This window comes from Pituophis catenifer, unplaced genomic scaffold, assembly GCF_029215685.1.
Source record: "Pituophis catenifer annectens isolate HBS135680 unplaced genomic scaffold, rPitCat1.0.hap2 SCAF_3, whole genome shotgun sequence".
In the NCBI taxonomy this organism is placed as follows: Eukaryota; Metazoa; Chordata; class Lepidosauria; order Squamata; family Colubridae; genus Pituophis; species Pituophis catenifer.
Window position 1 is genome coordinate 181,944,953 of NW_027256883.1, and position 17,938 is coordinate 181,962,890.

At 36.5% G+C, this 17,938-nt stretch overlaps 1 protein-coding gene across 1 annotated transcript in view; it reads left to right on the forward strand.

The window, feature by feature from the left end:
* Positions 1 to 13,188, forward strand: part of CHD6 (chromodomain helicase DNA binding protein 6) — a 151,013-nt gene extending 137,825 nt beyond the window's left edge. Inside the window, exons 33-39 of the mRNA XM_070941645.1 lie at positions 175 to 1,761; positions 3,153 to 3,298; positions 4,476 to 4,682; positions 5,262 to 5,705; positions 8,289 to 8,471; positions 8,559 to 8,678; positions 11,807 to 13,188. Of these exons, the coding sequence (XP_070797746.1) occupies positions 175 to 1,761; positions 3,153 to 3,298; positions 4,476 to 4,682; positions 5,262 to 5,705; positions 8,289 to 8,471; positions 8,559 to 8,678; positions 11,807 to 12,700 (3,581 nt within the window). The 3' untranslated portion in view covers positions 12,701 to 13,188. The remainder of the gene's footprint in view (positions 1 to 174; positions 1,762 to 3,152; positions 3,299 to 4,475; positions 4,683 to 5,261; positions 5,706 to 8,288; positions 8,472 to 8,558; positions 8,679 to 11,806) is intronic.
* Positions 13,189 to 17,938: the final 4,750 nt, after the last annotated feature.

Sequence of the window (17,938 nt, forward strand, 5' to 3'; positions counted from 1 at the left end):
GAGTCATTATCAATTATTAGATATCCTGACACAGAAAATTTATTTCATTTTGATTTAATTTAAAACTATTCTTCTATAGCATCTCTCTCCCTCCCTCCTTCCCTCCCTCCCTCCCTCTTACTCTCTCATAGGTTCTGGTTTTATCTATTGTTCTTTTATATTCTATTTGTGTAGGCCCAACAGATCCCAATATTTATGTGGAACCCATCACAGAGGAACGTGCTGCAAGGACGCTGTATCGAATTGAACTCTTGCGGAAGATCCGTGAGCAAGTGTTGCGGTGTCCACAGTTACATGAAAGGCTCAAACTTTGCCGCCCAAGCCTATACCTCCCTGTGTGGTGGGAATGTGGCAAACATGATCGGGACCTGCTAATTGGTACAGCAAAGCACGGACTGAATCGCACAGACTATTACATAATGAATGATCCACAGTTGTCGTTTCTGGATGCCTACAGAAATTATGCTCAGAATAAAAGGACAGGGGTCCTTGGAGAAGAACACTTATGCTGTCATCACCAAGCAAATTCTAAACTATATTACTCGCCTTTGTATAGTCAAGCAGATAGAAAGCAGGCATCAGCAGAGGCAGAAACAGAAAACTGTGCTAAGCTAATGAACTCAGGGAATGATCTTTTGCAGGCAGAAAACACCTCTCAGGATGGCAGCTGTGAAAATTTCATGTCTAAGGTCCGAAGTATGATTTCCGCTAACTATGATGAGAGTTCTTTGCCTGACTCTTTGTCATGCATGATGTATGATGAAAAGGCCTGCAACAGTGAACACAGTTCTTTTGCTCGTGACAGTCCTAGTTGCACAGACATCAGCAGCAATGCTACCAAAGCCGCAGAGGGCAAAACAGATGGGGATGAAGACCTCTCTAGTTGTGATGCTGAGACCATACGAGAGTCCACCTACTTGGATCATTTGCAGTTTGGCAGTGATCAGTTGGAAGGTCAAAATATAGGACAGGACCTTTCAGAGAAGGAGGCAAAGCCTCTTGAGAGTTTTGCTCAGGAAACTTGTAATGCCCTTCAGCATATGGAAAATCAGTATATTAGCCCAAAAGCAGTTCCATTTGAAAGAGATGGTGTGGAGAGTGTTCTGAGCATAGGGGTCTATGGTCCAAGTCTTCGTAATTTTGATATCAAAGTACAACCTGAGAAGAGATTGATGGGCTTATTGCATGAAAAGAGTTTGGAGGAGAAATTAATGCAGAGTCAAAGCCATAGTGAAGAGGAAGAGGAGGAGGAGGAGGAAGAGGAAGAGGAAGATCATCTGGAAACAGTAACTGACATTGGGAAAGATAGAGGAGAAGCCAAATGTAGCACACAGGAGGAACAGAAACACAGTTCATGTATTCTCACCACTCTGGATGCATTAATGGAAGAAAGGAATAAGGTCCTAGTTGAATCAGTCTCAAGTGAGCTGGCAGCATCCAAATGTGATAGTGAGCCAGGAATGGGTGAGGATGATCAAGCGGAGTATGAAAGCCTTGAGGAGCACACTCCAGTCTTGCAGGAGATTCAGACCTGTCACCACCACTACCATCACTCTGCAGGAAGCCAGGCTTCAGCAATTCAAGTGGAACTCCTTAAGTCACACCCGGTTTGCATGGAAGGAGACCTCTGGGGAGATGATTCTGAGGAGAAGAGAGATAGTCCTGTTACTCAATCTCTTTATGAGAGTGAAATAAAGAGAGAAGAAGAAGAGTGTGAGCACCAAGATCTAGACAAGAGGGATGGAATAAGTCAAAATCAAGGTAGTTTATTATGAAGAAATATTTCAATTCTTTACATTTTTCAATTTGGGCATATGTTGGGCTAGAAATGTTCATATCAGTAAGGATGATGCTACAGCTTGACACTTTGAGGCATCACAGCTTCCCATTTATTGTTAATTAAAATGATATAAAACAGAAAAATAGAGATTAGTAAAAGGAGTTTTCTACTCCATTTTAAAAAATGTGATTGCTAATTAATTGTAACTCTCTAGGATACTACTTAAAGCAATCGTGAAAAAGTCAGTGCAACCTATGTAAGGTTTTTCTTTTTTTAACATTTTAATCATCATTCAAACAAAATATAAAGATGTAATTGGGAAAAATATGAAAAAATGACTGCAATTCTATATTCAACAAAAAATTAACAGATAAGCCAGTTCCTTATGTATTAAAAGTAAGTAAGGACAAAGCCTTACATGGTATGGAGCCTGGCTCCTTTAGGGACTTCTCCCATATCTTCTGCCCGACTGGTTTAATTCTGCAAAGTTGGCACACTTTGGGTACCTTCAATTAAACAGTTATCTATTGGGGCCACAAGAAATACACCTTTTCTATAGTAGCACTTGTCCTCTGGAACAAGTTCTTGAAGCCCTGGGTCTTCACCCAAGCTATTGGTGAAAAAAAGTGGGACCCCTCACTTTATTTTATCTGGTCTTTTGTACTTGCCATTTTTTAAATCTTTTTCTTTAAATTTTATTGTACTTTCTTTGATTGCTATGAGCCACCCAGAGATGATTAAAATTGGGTGGCATACAAGTTTAATAATGTTATTGTTTAATAATAATAGTTATGCCTTCAGCTCTACATCTTATTGCCCCTTTGGCAGAAACAGGCTCAAGTAGGTGATTCTTATAATTGTCTACCACTCTCTGACATCAACTGGGAGGAATTATTTTTCCCATTCCTCCAAAGAAGGTTTTTTGCTGTGTGACATTTGAGTGTTTAGTTTTTCAGTTAGCTATTAATTGCAGTGTCTGAAATCTGTTGTCATGTTTGAAGAGCACAGTAAATTATTAATGAATATTTTAGTTTCTTCAGGAATATTTCAGAATTGTAGTTTATTATAGTCTTTACTGTTTGTTTTATATTTCAAGTTCTAATCCATGTTAGCCATTTTTCTGCATAACAGCACTACCATTTGACTCAGACTTCCATCCTCCTGAGGTTAGTAAAATGAGGACCCAGATAAACTGCTTAGAGAGAGCTGTAAAACACTATGAAATGGTATATGTCTAAGTGCTATTTTAGGAGTGAAGAAAGCTCCGAAACAGTGAATACTGCAACTGACATCTAAGTATCTTTTATTTCAGTCATTTGTTGAGAGTCATCAATGTAGTAGTTTCAAGTCTACTTTTTTTTTTTAATTCTAGATGGCTTTGAGAAGTTTTCTGAAGATGAAAGTAAGAGCTCTGCATTTGCTGTTCCTGAGAGTGATGAACTTCATGATGTTCGTGCGCCTACCATAGCTCAACTTTTACAGGAGAAGACACTCTACTCTTTCTCAGAGTGGCCTAAGGTAACTTTGTAGTTTCAGTATGCATAAATAAAGGATTTAGAGCAATGTTCAGTGAGAACTGAGAGTGAGAACTTCCCATATCTTCTCAAGATTTTTTTTTCACGTCAACAATATCTGGAATTATATGGTTTGCTGGGTATATCTTTAGAGCATACTCTAAAGAAGATAAATCAAGGGAAAAAATTGTGTCCTTCTCATTAGAAAAGAGGACTTATTTTAATGAGCCTTCAGCCATCTGAGGATTGTCTTGTTACCTGGATTCACAGATCATTCTAAGCTGCAGAAATCATAATAAAGTTTTCTTTATTTCTGTACTTCATACAGGAAGGTGCCAATTAATAAGAAACTAACAATGTTTTCTATGTAGCTCTGATTAATTTCTGTAAACTGAACATTCTTCTGCCACGCTACTTATGTTATGCTGTGTTTTGATATACATGAACTTTACTTTCTATAGGTATTTGTGTGTTTTAATATGCAGAGTAGAAAATGTTTTGTATGTGTGATTCTAATGGCATAATCATCCTTTGGAGGGGGTCAAACAGTCAAGATCACAGCTCCTTTCCTTTGTGAACGTATGTAGTACTAGTTTCCTGCTTTACATATTTATAAAGGTTGGACCATTTTTCCTTTGAAAAAAATATATTTTAAAGCAGATATTATTTAAAAAAAAACAGAAATGTTGATCTCATTTCATCATTGGCCATTCAATCAGTAATATTCTGTGGCAACCTTCCTTCATAGTATCTACCATCTTTTCTTTTATTTGTCTCCCCATCTTGATTCCCTCCTCCTAAAATGCAATTCCAGAGAATATCACGTTGGAGAAATAGGTGTTGTTGACATACTTTATATACATAAACTAATAATCTCATACTTTTTTTTAATGTGCAATCTCTCAGAGATTCAATGCATAAATTCTTGATATGGTATGTACTGTATTCATAAGAGTAACTAAACAAAAAACAAAAAAATTCTATGTGTCTGCATTCCCAGGCCTGGAGCATGATAATATTCTTGATAAACAGAATAGTAAATACACAGCCTAATCAATCTCTCAACCTCCTATTCAAAAAAGAGTCCTAGGTTGAATTTGTTCACTAATTTTAGTTTCCCCAAGTATTATGAGAGTATGCGAACATATACAACTAAACAAAGAATATCTATTCTTTGGCAGGATCGAGTGATCATTAACCGTATTGACAACATCTGTCACGCAATCTTAAAGGGAAAGTGGCCTTCTTCCAGTCAATCTTTTGACATACCATATATGATGCCCACTCCTGCCTTAGTCAGCAGTACTTGCAATAGGAGTGGCTATACTGAACCAGAAGTCTCTGAATCCAGTTTCAGCAATGGAGTGTTAGCGACACAACTTCCAAAGGTATCCATTCTATTAAAAGTTATTTGTATCATATTTCAGACTTCTGTTCTTATATAGAAACCTATTGCATATTTCCTGTTTCGTTGTACTTACTATGTGCTGATATATTTGGTGTATCAAGGTTATGTGGCAGACAATGAAGACCATTAATGTGGGCTCCCAGAGAGATCTCATTTACATTATTTATTTATTATTATTAGTGGTCCAAATATCCAGTTAGTGATATAACTCCTTAGTGGGAGGTTGCATCTCTTTGATGTTTATAGAAAAAAATTGTATGGGAGTTCCCTGAATATGTTGGGAAAATATAAGATGAAGATTTATTAATTCTGTTTTTAATTTAAATTACATTTAAATGTGACACTACCACTCTAAGAGAGATTGTTACTTTCTTCAAGACAATTTTCTTAATATTTTCAGTAAAGGAGGGAATGATGGAGGAGCAGAAGTCAACTTTTCTAACTGTTACGGGCATGGAGGCATCCCTTTTGTAAAGGAGTGCTATAGATTCTGCAGCTGTACATTTTGTATACCACTGATCATAAAAAGTTACCTTTTTGGCTCTGGTTTTAATCACAGGAAACTTTTCTGGCTCCCACCTTTGTCAAAGATGAATCCAAGCACCGGCAATCATATGAATTTGAAATGGAGAGAGATGCCAAGCACCGGAGTCTTGATCAGCTTGTGGCATCCCACTCTCATCCTTCAGCTGTATTAAATGGCTGGCGGGATGCAGTAGATCTCTCAAGAGTGCCAGATGGAACTTCAGCAAGCAGCACTCCATTTTCAATGAGCACAAATATACCTAAGTTAGGGACAGTGAATGCTCTGCAGGGCTCCCTTGGCATGGACTTGTCTGGAATCCTTCAAGCCGGGCTTATTCATCCTGTCACGGGGCAGATTGTCAATGGAAGCTTACGAAGAGATGATGCTGCTATCAGAAGACGACGGGGTAGGAGAAAAAATGTGGAAGGGATTGACCTGATACTTTTGAAGGAGAGAAGCCTCCAGACAGGGCTGCCCGTGAGTACAAATCCCCATACTCATTTGTTTTCACTTTTCTTTGGACAATGGACCAAACTCCCAGTGGGCACTTGTTACAGCCTTCGGAGATCTTCTAACTACAATTGTTGAAAGCTGCTTTGGAGACCTAGACTCAGCAGAAAGGGAAGCTCACTAGCAATAGTTCTAAAAAATCCATCACGGTAAACAACTAAACCCTTCTGGCTTCCTGAATCAAAGATCTCAAGCCCCTGTCCCGTAATCCCTACTGTTGCACTCTTTCACAATCCCGGATGTGGGCACGGCACTTTTGGCCACTGTCACCTCTCTCTCTTTACAGAGAAAACTACTCTATAAAATTTGAGAGAAATAAAATTAGAAACATTTGTTCTGCTTCCAGCTTTCTTTCTTTTTTGTGGCTAGTAGAGTGGCTGAAATGTAAGCTTATCATCCTGATAAGGATGAGACTAGTGTTTTCAGAAGATGCGGTTGTATAGATCAAGGTTAAGCACCTAAATGAGAATTTAGGACAATGGAGAAACGTAAAATCTCATCCTGCTCAGAATCCTGCTTTAATTCACAGCTAATCTCCAGATCTAAATCCCTATATCTAGACACATTCTCAGTCCAAAATAAGATTAAGATACAGGGAAACAGCTCACATTAATCCAGGGGTGAAATGCTCCCGGTTCGGATCGCTTGATCCAGTAGTGATGGAGGCGGGTGGTTCAGAGAACCGGTAGCAAAAATCCCTGCCCCCCCCCCCCACCCAGCTGAGCTGCACAATCATCAGAGGCTTTTTTTTTTACTTTTAAAAGCATTTTTTCTACAACCTCTTTGGCCGAAAAAATGCTTTTAAAAGTAAAAAAAAAAGCCTCTGATGATCGCGCGGCTCAGCTGGGATCCTCAAAGGCTTTTAAAAGTATTTTTTCTACAACTTCCTCAGAGGTTATAGAAAAAATGCTTTTAAAAGGCTCTGAGGATCCCAGCTGAGTTGCCTGATCGGCAGAGGCTTTTTTTCTTTTAAATGCCTCTGATGATCCAAGCTGAGTTGCCAAGCCTCTGCTGATCAGGCAACTCAGATTGGATCGTCAGAGGCATTTGAAAGAAAAAAAGCCTCTGCTGATCAGGCAACTCAGCTAAGATCCTCAGAGCCTTTTGAAAGCATTTTTTTACAACCTCTTCACCCAGTCACATTACCCGCCCCCCCTCCCGCCACCAAGCCATGTCCACAGAACCGGTAGTAACAAATTTTAGATTTCATACTGCATTAATCCATGATACAATATTTTGAGCTGAGCCTAATTTGCATCTAGCTCCATTTTTTTCTAAATGGCGATTTCCTTCCAATTCTCCAATCCTGCAGGTTGGATGATATTTCTTACTTAACTGAGGCATCTCTTCCTGGAATGAAGGCGAAAGAACAAAACTTAATAGAGTGGGACTCCTTTCTTTTAGGAACTCACCTGAGGAAGTGGAAGTTGCCTGCTTTTGATTAGTTACTTGAAGTTTGAATTTCCCAGGCTTTTCTGTAGGAGGACAGCTGTGTTAAGTGTATGTTGTCAAAAAAATCAGAAAAAGTCTGGTGGCATCTTCTCTAACGTATTTTATTAAAAGCCATACGTTGTTATTAGCTGCTGCTAATCAGACGTGAACTTCTGATTTTTTTGCCAAGTTTACCTGGCAAAAGGTTCTAGAGGCTTAGCTTTGATGGATTTAGTCTTGTATCTGAACCGTGTGGATTATTTTCTCCTCTTTCAATATACTTTCTGATCATCACAATAGCCACATATCCAAAACAGAAGGCTATGTCAGATATAATTAGTAGTTAACACAAAGAAAACAATCATATACTGCATTATTGTAATGTGATATGATATTAAATCTTTTAAAAGACTGGAAAGTTTTATTATAAGCAAAACAACTCAGACAAATTAATCGAAGAGTTCAAAAGTACTATTCCTTGTTGCTTTGATGAAAAAGTCTAACCCAATTATTGACAAGCAACACATAGCATTAGTAACATGTAGTAAATCTTTTGGCCATCCCTTACATATGAAAGGTCCTTCATTCTCAGTATCTTGATAGATTCCAGTGTAGCCAAGAATAACATATGCTTCCAGATACGAGGAAAGGTGTGTATCTATCTTCTTCCCATCTTCCCCAGACAATTTTTTTTTCAGCTGCTACTGCTATCTTAATGCAGCATATCCCTAGTCTGTAGATTTCTTCCTTTAGGTATTAAATCCAACAAAAGCATTAAAGCAATTCAATATTTTTAAAATGTGTCTTATCGCATTAAGAGCAAGTAATAGAATAAATCTAAGAACAGTCGGGGATCCTAATACTTGCTGGGGCTTCAGTGGGATCAAATAATAATACTTAAATTGAAGCCAGAGAAGAGCTAATTTCTGAAAGTTTCTGTGTCAGTCATTAACCCAGATTAAATAATGATAAACATGAAATTTGAAATATTAAATGTCTCTTTCCTTACAAGCAATTGTAATTTATGCAGTAAAAATCTACATATATACATATGTAAAATATTAGAATTTATATCTGAAGCCTGCCTTTTTTTCTGTTTCTCCTCCTTACGCTATTCAGGAAGATGAAGGTCAGAACATAACAAGTAATTCTAATTCAGATGGGCCAGTTATAACTACCTCAAGTCAACAGACAGCTCCAGCTACTAATGTCCAGACAGATAAGATTGTTCCAAACAAGAGTCTTCTGGATTGGTTGAGACAGCAGTCTGATTACACTCTCGAAATCCCTGGCTTTGGCACAGTAAGTGCAAGCTTTGTGTTCCAGTGCTGTTTGGGATTGCAGTATTGTTTGGGATTCACTCATATTTACTCTTTCTTTTCCTTTCAGAATTTTATAGAAAAGCCTAAACAGAGAAGGCAGCGTTGTAAAGATCCTAGCAAGCTAGACATAAATTCTCTTACTGGAGAGGAACGGGTGCCTGTGGTGCACAAGGGCACAGGGCGGAGGGTAAGTGGAAATATTCTTACAAATAATGTAATCTTTGGCTTGAGCCAGTAGAGCTTTTTCTGCCTTTATTTCACATCATACTATTCCAATCATGTCAGGGTAATGATGATTTAATAGCTGACCAGTTACTGTAATGTTGTAATGCTGTAATACTGAAATGGTGATGCAATGAGACTGAATCAGCAGGGTTATTTAACTTATCACTTTAAGAGGTTGTATATATAAGAGAGGCCCTGTCAAGGCATTCTCTCTCCCCGTGTGTGCTTTCGTGCTATAGTTGATGATTGATTGCCTCACTTTGCCTAGTACATGTATGTATATATTCCTTGTAGATAAACCACTATTTGAAAGACAAACCTTTGTATTTTGCTCCTGGATTGTCTCAAAATGACATACTGTACGCACTCTGACAAATCAATCAATCAATCAATCAGTCAGTCAGTCAGTCAGTCCACAATCTGGAAATTTGATCTGAGTCTTTATCCGTCTATTTCCTTTTAGGGAAGGAAGTGAAAATTCGAAGATTTATCCTTTATTTCTTCATTACAATCCTGTCCTACGCTTTATGCATTTGAACTGCATATGCGAAAGGAGTAGCACTGGAATAATTTAAGTATAAGTGTCTCCAAGTAGATATGCTTCTCATAAAAACCTTGGCCTGGTGTTTAAAACTATAGACCCCTTTATTTCTGAAGTTGGGAACTGCTAAGGAAGGATAATCTGATATTTAAAAAAAAACATTTTGGAACTGTATCAATTCAGAAAATTGATTATTAAAATCTGGAAAGTTTAGTTAGCTGTATTATATAGCAAGCTATAATTATTTGCTGATTAAATTTGTTGACTGAGAAAATAGGCAGCATTAAAGTGTTTTCTCCATTGTAGGAATTAAAGAGACACAAGCATTAGGTGGAGATTTATACTACTATTCTCATGCTGTAGTTTTAGGAAAGCACATATAAGCTAGCTTCTATCATCTTGAATTTTGTCTCTATCGCCTGGCAATCTTCTCATCACATTGTTGAGTTCATATTGGTTAGTAAATACATAATATTTACTGTATTTGATTTATATCACTAGGTTCCTTCCCAGTAAAATAAAGGTAGAAAATTCTTCGTAGAGCAATTGGGTTAAGAATAGCGAGCTCTAGAATTTTTTTGTAAAAGTTTACTTTTAGTTTTAAGCTGCCTCCTGGACACGATTAGGATTTTTATATTTCTGCCTCTCTAAAGTTTCCTGAGGAAGAACAAATATTTGTTGCTCCTCCTCTGTAAGAATATTTGTTTAAAATACTGTATCAACTATGTTTCTTCTTTCTGTCTGAAGGGTCTTCCCACATTGTGGCATTCATTAGTACAGAGTAAGCTAGGAAAGTAGATATTTATTTTCTTGTATAAGGTATTAACAGCATAAAATAAACGAATATTTCATTGTTAAAAAGACAAGAAACGATCAGTTGTAAAATAAGTGGAGAGCTAAATAGTTAAATGCTTAATTGTGTGGCTTAGAAGTTGTATGCAAAAGAGGTCACTCTTTCCCTGTGTTTTGCAGTTAGGGGGAGCCATGGCACCAGCTTTGAAGGAGTTACCAAGGTGGCTTGATGCAAATATGGAGTATGCTGTTGCAGCAGACTGGTCTGACATAGTTAAGCTTTCAGTAAGTAAAAACATTTGAGAAAATCTGTGCCATTACAGATATTCCTCAATTTATGACCACAATTGGGATAGGAACTTTCCACCGCTAAGCAGTGCAGTCATTAAATGACTCATCACATGACTTCAGCCTATTTTTTGCTGCAATCATTAAGTGAAACACTGTGGTCATTAAGCGAATTCACTGACTGAATTGTCGGAAGCCAACTTGGAAGCTTGCAAATAGTGAATATATGATCCCAGGATACTGCAACCACTATAAATAACATGCCGGTTGCCAAGGGCCTCAATTGTGATCATGTGGCCACAGGGACACTGATGGTATTAAGTGCAAAGACCAGTTGTGAGTCACTTTTTTCAGCACAGTGGTAACTTCGAAGAGTTAATAAACATTTTTTGTTTTATCTTCTTTTCCCTACCCTTCTATTTTCATCGACAAGTAGAAGAGTTTCTAATATATGCAACTGTAATACTATTTTAATGATATCTCTGAGGTATAGTTAAATATGAGATATACTGTATGGCAAAGTTGACAGATTGACTTAAGTCACATTTATTTTAACCACCGATCATTTGAATAAGGCACCGCTGAGTTTACACATTATGTTAAGCCACAAATCATAATACAATACTTGGTTTCATACAGCATGTTAAGCCAAAATGCAAATATATTGTGGATGGCCTTATGTATAAGTCTATCATTTTTATTTAGACACATAGCTCAATAACCCGTCGAATTGCCTTTTTGCACTGATGTTTCATTTGTATGAACAGTCAGCCAAAATATCAAGTAATAACTTAATTATTTTTTTTCCTACTAAATTCTTTGGATTTCATTGAGAAGGTATTCTATGATTCATATGATTCCTTCTATTCAGGGTTTCATCCTTAATGCATCTCCAAAGTAATCTCAGAGTTTTATGTTGACTGCAATAATATTTTTTGCTAATTTTCAATAAGAATACAACATTTTTAAAAGATTTAGATTCTTCTTGAAATGAGTGGGTAAGAGACAGAATGAATAACATTCCAGTATTATTGAGTATAATCTACAATAAAATAGTTGAGTCTGAAGTTCCAAATCCACTTACTTAGAAATAAATTCTGTTTAACTCAGTGGGGCAGCTCTGAGTAGGTATGCATGCCATTGACCATTGTGTGAAAGAATCCTGGATTAGAAGGATTGCTTTCCTAATCCAATACCACTTCACATGTGTTAAAAATTGCACTATTTTAGGGGAAATTGACAACTTTTAAATGAATACATAGCTTAACCTACAAAATCAAGGATCAGATTTCTATGCAAATAGTTTTGTCTTTATGAAAGTCTCTGCATTGTCCATAATTTTGAATAACACAGAATGATATTTGAGAATTTATTTCTTTAGGAAATACAGCTAAGATCCTTGTTAACCTCAGAGTTTCATTATCCTTAGCAGTAACTTGTGGAAATTGTGTTTTCTTTTCCATTCTCAGGGTTTTTTACCTGAAACCAAGTTTCATCGTATTCTCACTGAGCCTGTACTCCGAGATGTTGGACCTCGACGAAGAGGAAGAAGGCCAAGAAGTGAACTCTTTAAAGCTCCGGGAATAGGAGCAGATGCTTCGTCTGGAATGGGACCGTTATTCATGAATGGACTTATAGCTGGAATGGATTTAGTAGGACTTCAGAGTATGAGAAACATGCAAGGTATTCCTTTGGCTGGACTGGTTGGCTTTCCTGCTGGATTCGCAGCAGTACCTGCTGGTGAGGATGTCAAAAGTACTCTGAGTATGTTGCCAATGATGTTACCAGGCATGGCTGCTGTGCCACAGATGTTTGGTGTTGGAGGACTTCTTAATCCATCAATAGCTACTACTTGTACTTCAACTGCTCCAACTTCATTAGCAAGCACAACTAAAAGTGGTACAACACATTCAGAAAATGAAACTGAAGACAAACAGAATACCCAAGGTTCAAAAATAGAAACTGTTTCTGAAGACAAATTGAGTCCTAATTCATTTTCTGATCAGTCAGAATCTGCAATAACAACCAGTAGTCCTGTAGCCTTTAACCCATTTCTTATTCCTGGAATGTCATCTGGACTGATATATCCCTCAATGTTTCTTTCTCCTGGTATTGGTATGGCCTTGCCAGGTCTTCAACAAACCAGACACTCGGAGGCAACAAGCCTAGAAAGTCAGAAAAGAAAAAAAAAGAAAACTAAAGGGGAATTAGCAAATGTGGAACCAGAAATGCTCTCACTATCTGACAAGGAACATGCTAACATGCAAAATTGTACAGAACAAATACCATATGTGTCAATGGAGCATGAACGTGATGTACCAGCAGAAGAGGAGGAGTTAAAAGAAATTAAAGATATCAATTAGATTTTTTTTGTTTTTTTTTCCCCTGAAAAAAATATTGTGGCTTGTTTCTCATCCCATAAATATTTGTTATTGCTCTTTGTCCCCACGTCACCTTCATAAAAACTGTGTTTCTGTAAGTAATATTATCTACCTAATTCCTGGTAAGAAAACTATGGTGACATTTTAATAGTTGCAAGGTCTTGCCGTAGAAATAAGCAGTGTTCTAACAGTGTGGGAGGAACGGAATTTTGGTTGATTTGTCCACTATTCACCCTTCCCTTCTTTCAAACAATAGTAAAGTATCCGATCATCTCTAAAACTGGTCATCCCTCCCTTCTTCCAAATAATAGTAAGTAAGTATGTGGTCATTCCCAAAACTGCTTGCTTGTGTAAAAGAAAAAAAATCTGGTAAAAGAAAGTGCTTCTTTTAGAGAAAACACAGAAGAACACAGGAAAAGGTTGATGTTTTTACAATGACACTGAATTAAAAAAAAAAAACAAATCTTGTATTTTGGAGTAAAAAGCACAGCTATAGTAAGTGCTAATGTGTATTTTTTGATTTAAAGTATTTCCCTATTTTATCATGTTTACTAGAATAGTAGTATAGACAGAAGTATATAACTAATGATTGAAATGCATATATTCATTTCTTTTTTTAAGGCATTAATAGTAGATATATAATTTCTTCCTATTCACACTACAAAGTTTTGGAAACAAACTGCTGTAAGGGGAAAGATTACTTAACTTTTATATTTCTAAAAGAAAATCTTGTTTTATGTTTAAGATGCATTTCAGTTTTTTTTCTTTAGATACCAAGCCCATTTCAGCTCCTGCTGAGAAATTTATGCACAACTTACCTTTATTAAAAAAAAAATACAGTGGCATGAAGAGGGTTATAATAACTACCAATTATTTTTTCAACTTTGTACTACTCATTTCTCACAAAGGCACTTGGCATTTTTCCCCCAGGGAAGAAGAAAGCAATGAAATTTTCTTAAGTGGGGACTGGACCCAAGTTTTATCATTTTTTTTCTTTCTTCGTGAAAACTTTGAAAACTGATTTTTTAAAAGCTGTGGAATGGATTTTTCCATTATAGTTGGCCTTTAGCAGGGATTGTCAAAGTTTCATAACTTGGCTTTATCCTTCATTTCTTTATCAGACTGTGAAACATTTTTGCTATTTCTTTCCATTCCTCTTGAGCCCTTGCACTCTTAAATGATATTACCCAGCATCTCCACATATACGTTTTGTATTTTAAATGAAACTGTTTAAACACATATGCCAATTTTTAATGTTGAATTGCATCCAAAAGCAGTTCTTACATAGTTATCTTTACTCCTACTCCTGTGTCACTTTTCTTTCACTTGGGCTTGTTCTAATTTATAGCTCGTGATTTGAGACTTGAAAAACAATGTGATGCGATGTTTAAATGGCAGACCATTTAAAGGGGCTTGGGAGTGTATGCTAGTATTCAGTTTCACACTTGGTTTGTCACAATTTACTGTATTTTTTTTTTCCTTTTACCGTTTGCTAATTTATCAGGTGGTCCAAATGTTTTTGACATAACTATTTCAGTTTGCATTATTTATTTATGATGCTTTTTTCATTGTCTTTTATACATTTGGGATTTTAAAGTATGTACATGTTAAATTTAGCATCTCAAAGAAGTCTGTTACCCATAAATTAAAATAAGACTGCATGTTGCAGTGAATTTATACTATTGGGTTGGAATCAATATCAACAAATTACATAATTTGGTTACACTGTTGCAGAACAATTGGATAATATTATAGACCCTACTTAATACAGCTGTATAGGACAGATACTGTATGGCTATTGACAGATTTCTTAGAAGTGCTGCTATCTCTGTTTGACTAACATTTTGTTCAGCTTTGCCTCCAATGGAAGCAAAGAGGATTTTTTCAGCTGTTAAATCCAAAATCAATATAATTTATTTATGTAAAAAAAATCACTTGATATATTTTTGAACCTTTTAAGTACTAATAACTTTTTATTTAGTAGAAAAACCATGTATTTGCCCTAAATCCTTAAAATACAAATGCTATAAAACTTCATATATCTTGAAAGCCTTACTGTCAATGGATGCAAATCTCTATCTGGAGTCTACTTGTAATATATACGAATGTTTGGCAGGGTGACATTTATAAGGAACAGGGTTGAAACTGAATTTTAGTTTGTCAGCATGTTCTATATACCTTGTCCTTTCTTTTTTAATGTATGTTTGTAGGCTTCGTTTGACTTTCAATATGTGACCCTTTTGCAGTGTGAAGCTGTTCTGGCTTATTTACAGTGAAAGGCATAAATGGCTTTTTTTCATATCCATTTTAAAAACATGCGAATTTCTCATTTACTTCATAAACACTCACACCAACATAAATCACCAAAAGATGTGCTGTTAAAATAAAGTGTCTGTGCTTGTACAATGCATAGATTTAAAGGTCAAAATTTTAATTTTTGAATTCAGTGCCTATATTATGTGTTTCTTTTTTTTAAAAAAAAAAAAACTTGGCTGAGCCTTGCAAAAAAAAAATGTACATACCTTTTTCTAGGAAATCTATTTCTGATTGTTTTGCTTGATTTGGAACTAAACATGAATTGCCTTTTTCTTAGCATGAGCACCATTTTGGCCTGCAGTTTTTCTTTCTTTCGTATTTTCTGATTGACCCAAGAATACCCTGCTGTGATAACTCTGTAACGGTTAAAAATAGCTTAGGGTATTTCTCTGATTATAGAATATTTACACATAATTCAAGAAATTAAACATCAGTACTATTTTTAAGCCATCCCTTACATCTGATAGTACTTTTCCGTGGTGAGAAGCCCAAGCTATATAATTAGAATATTTCCAGTTCGTGTACCTATGGATTTGCAAAGAAGTTCATTATTAGGATAATCTTCTAGTAATTCATGCATATCATCCACTGAATTTGCACAGCATGTTTAACTAGCAAGAACAAAATGTGGTAGTTTCACCAGCTGAGATCCTGAGAATCTCTTTGAAGAATGTGCTACAATGAAGATGCCAATAAATGATTTCAATATTAAATTTCCAAAAGAAAAATCGCAAATGAACATGCTTGCTCTGATTTCTTAAATCTGTTATTTTTTTAAGAAGAGGAATAGTATACTTTGTGTAAGATAAACAGGTTATCATTCAAAATCTCTGTATGCAACAAGTTAACCAGAATATGAAGATTTTTAAAAAACCCGAATCTTGGTTGACAGGATTTAATATAAAAATAAAATTGTTATTTAGAATATTCTACTTAAGCAGATATCTTTCAAGAGAATCAATTTCATTATAGGCATGCATTGTAAAATTTGTAATATATAGTAATCACTGCAATAATACATCTACACTCAATGTTTTAAATGAAAAAAATATACAAGAAATTTGAAGCTGGGTAGAGACTTGACTTGAACCTCATCGATGCACTTTCTCTTAAAGAAAAAGAACCTACGAGATTGTATAAATTCCGTTATGTATATCTTAATTTGATCCAGTATTAGCTGATAAGCTACTCAGTTGTTGTCATGTTTGATCTGAATAGAAAACTTTTGAGCATGATAAACCTTGTCCCTACCATCAGAGAATGGGTGCAGAAATCTTGCCAAGCATTAATATTGTTTGCAGTTTTAACATAGTTAAAATTAACAATTATAGTTTATAAACCATATTTCAGAGTTTATCATATGTGAATTCTCACTTGCGCCTTGTTCGATGACCCACAACTGAGCTGCTATCTTCCTGCTATTTCAACAAAATAAGTGTTTATCAGAATAAGTATTTACTTCCCATCTCAGAACATCAGCCTTTGGGAAGGGAATATATCTAAAAAATACCATTATTGCTGAGAAAAGATTTCAGATTTTGAACCCAAACCTGGCAATTACCTAATCCATGTAGGTCTGTTTAGATTTCTATAAATCCAGTAAATGTTTCTAGATCATTATTACTTCTATCATAAATAATTTTTAAGAACTCATTTTCAACTACCAAGGGTATAAAAAGGGGGTGGGCTATATGTAGATGACAATTTCCAATTTTTAACAATATAAATCATTTATTCATAGATACCTTGATAGATTCTTGGACCATTACCACAGAATGTAATTGTTGCTAAGGAAATAGCTGATTTTCCACTTGTAATCTCAATTGCCATGTGTTTTTTACAATGGAAAGCTGATTTCATTACTCTTGATTGGGGAGCTAACTTTCTTTATTCTTTATCCTTTTTTAAAAAACTAATTTTTGTTAAAAAGTGTTTTTACAGAACAGTACCAAGTTAAAGAAAAGAGGAAAGAAAAGTAAAGTAGATGGGTGGGTTACAGTGATGGTAAATTCATCCTTGTTGGAGGATGCTGGTTTGCTCCCTACTCCCTACTCCCTACTATTGCTGGACCCATGCGGGACAATTTTTGTCAAGTCTCCCACCTTCTCTTTCTAGGAAAGGTGGTTGAAAAAGTTGCAATTCCAGAGGACTCTGGAGAAAACAGAATATCTGGACCCTTTTCAGTCCGGTTTCAGGCTATAGATAAGGACCTGAAACTTCATTGGTCACACTCCTGGATGATCTGCGGCATGAATGGAATGGAGGTGGTGCATCCATCCTTGCTCTTCTTTGACCTCTCAGCGGCTTTTGATACCATCAGCCATGATATCCTTTTGGGAGTTGGGCGTGGGCAGCACAATTTTGTACTGGTTCAACTTCTTCTGAGGCTGGTCCCAATCAGTTTTAATGGGGAGCGAGAGGTTCAGCTCATGACCTCTCTTGGGTCCCACAGGGCTCAATGCTCTCTCCGCTCCTGTTTTAACTTCTACATGAAACCACTGGGTGAGATCATTCACACCAATACACTGATGGGACCCAGGTATTCAGTCACAGGTGAAGTGAATGATGCAGTGGATGTCCTATCACAGTGCCTGGAGGCTGCTGGGGTCTGAATCAGGAACAAGAGACTTCAACAGGGCCCCTCTGTATCCAGTAGTTTATCATCTTTGGTCCTGGATGGGGTTGCAGTAAACCGAGACAGACCCAGTGTTAACTTGGGGATTCTCTTGGATTCATGGCTCCTGCTCAAAACAGCAAGTGGCAGCTATGGCTAGGAGAGCCTTTGCCTAATTGTACGTTGTGCACCAGTCATCCCCTTCCTGGATAAAGACTCTCCGTTATCACTCACGCTGTGGTTATCTGCTGATTAGACTATTGCAATGTGCTCTACATGGGGCTACTCTT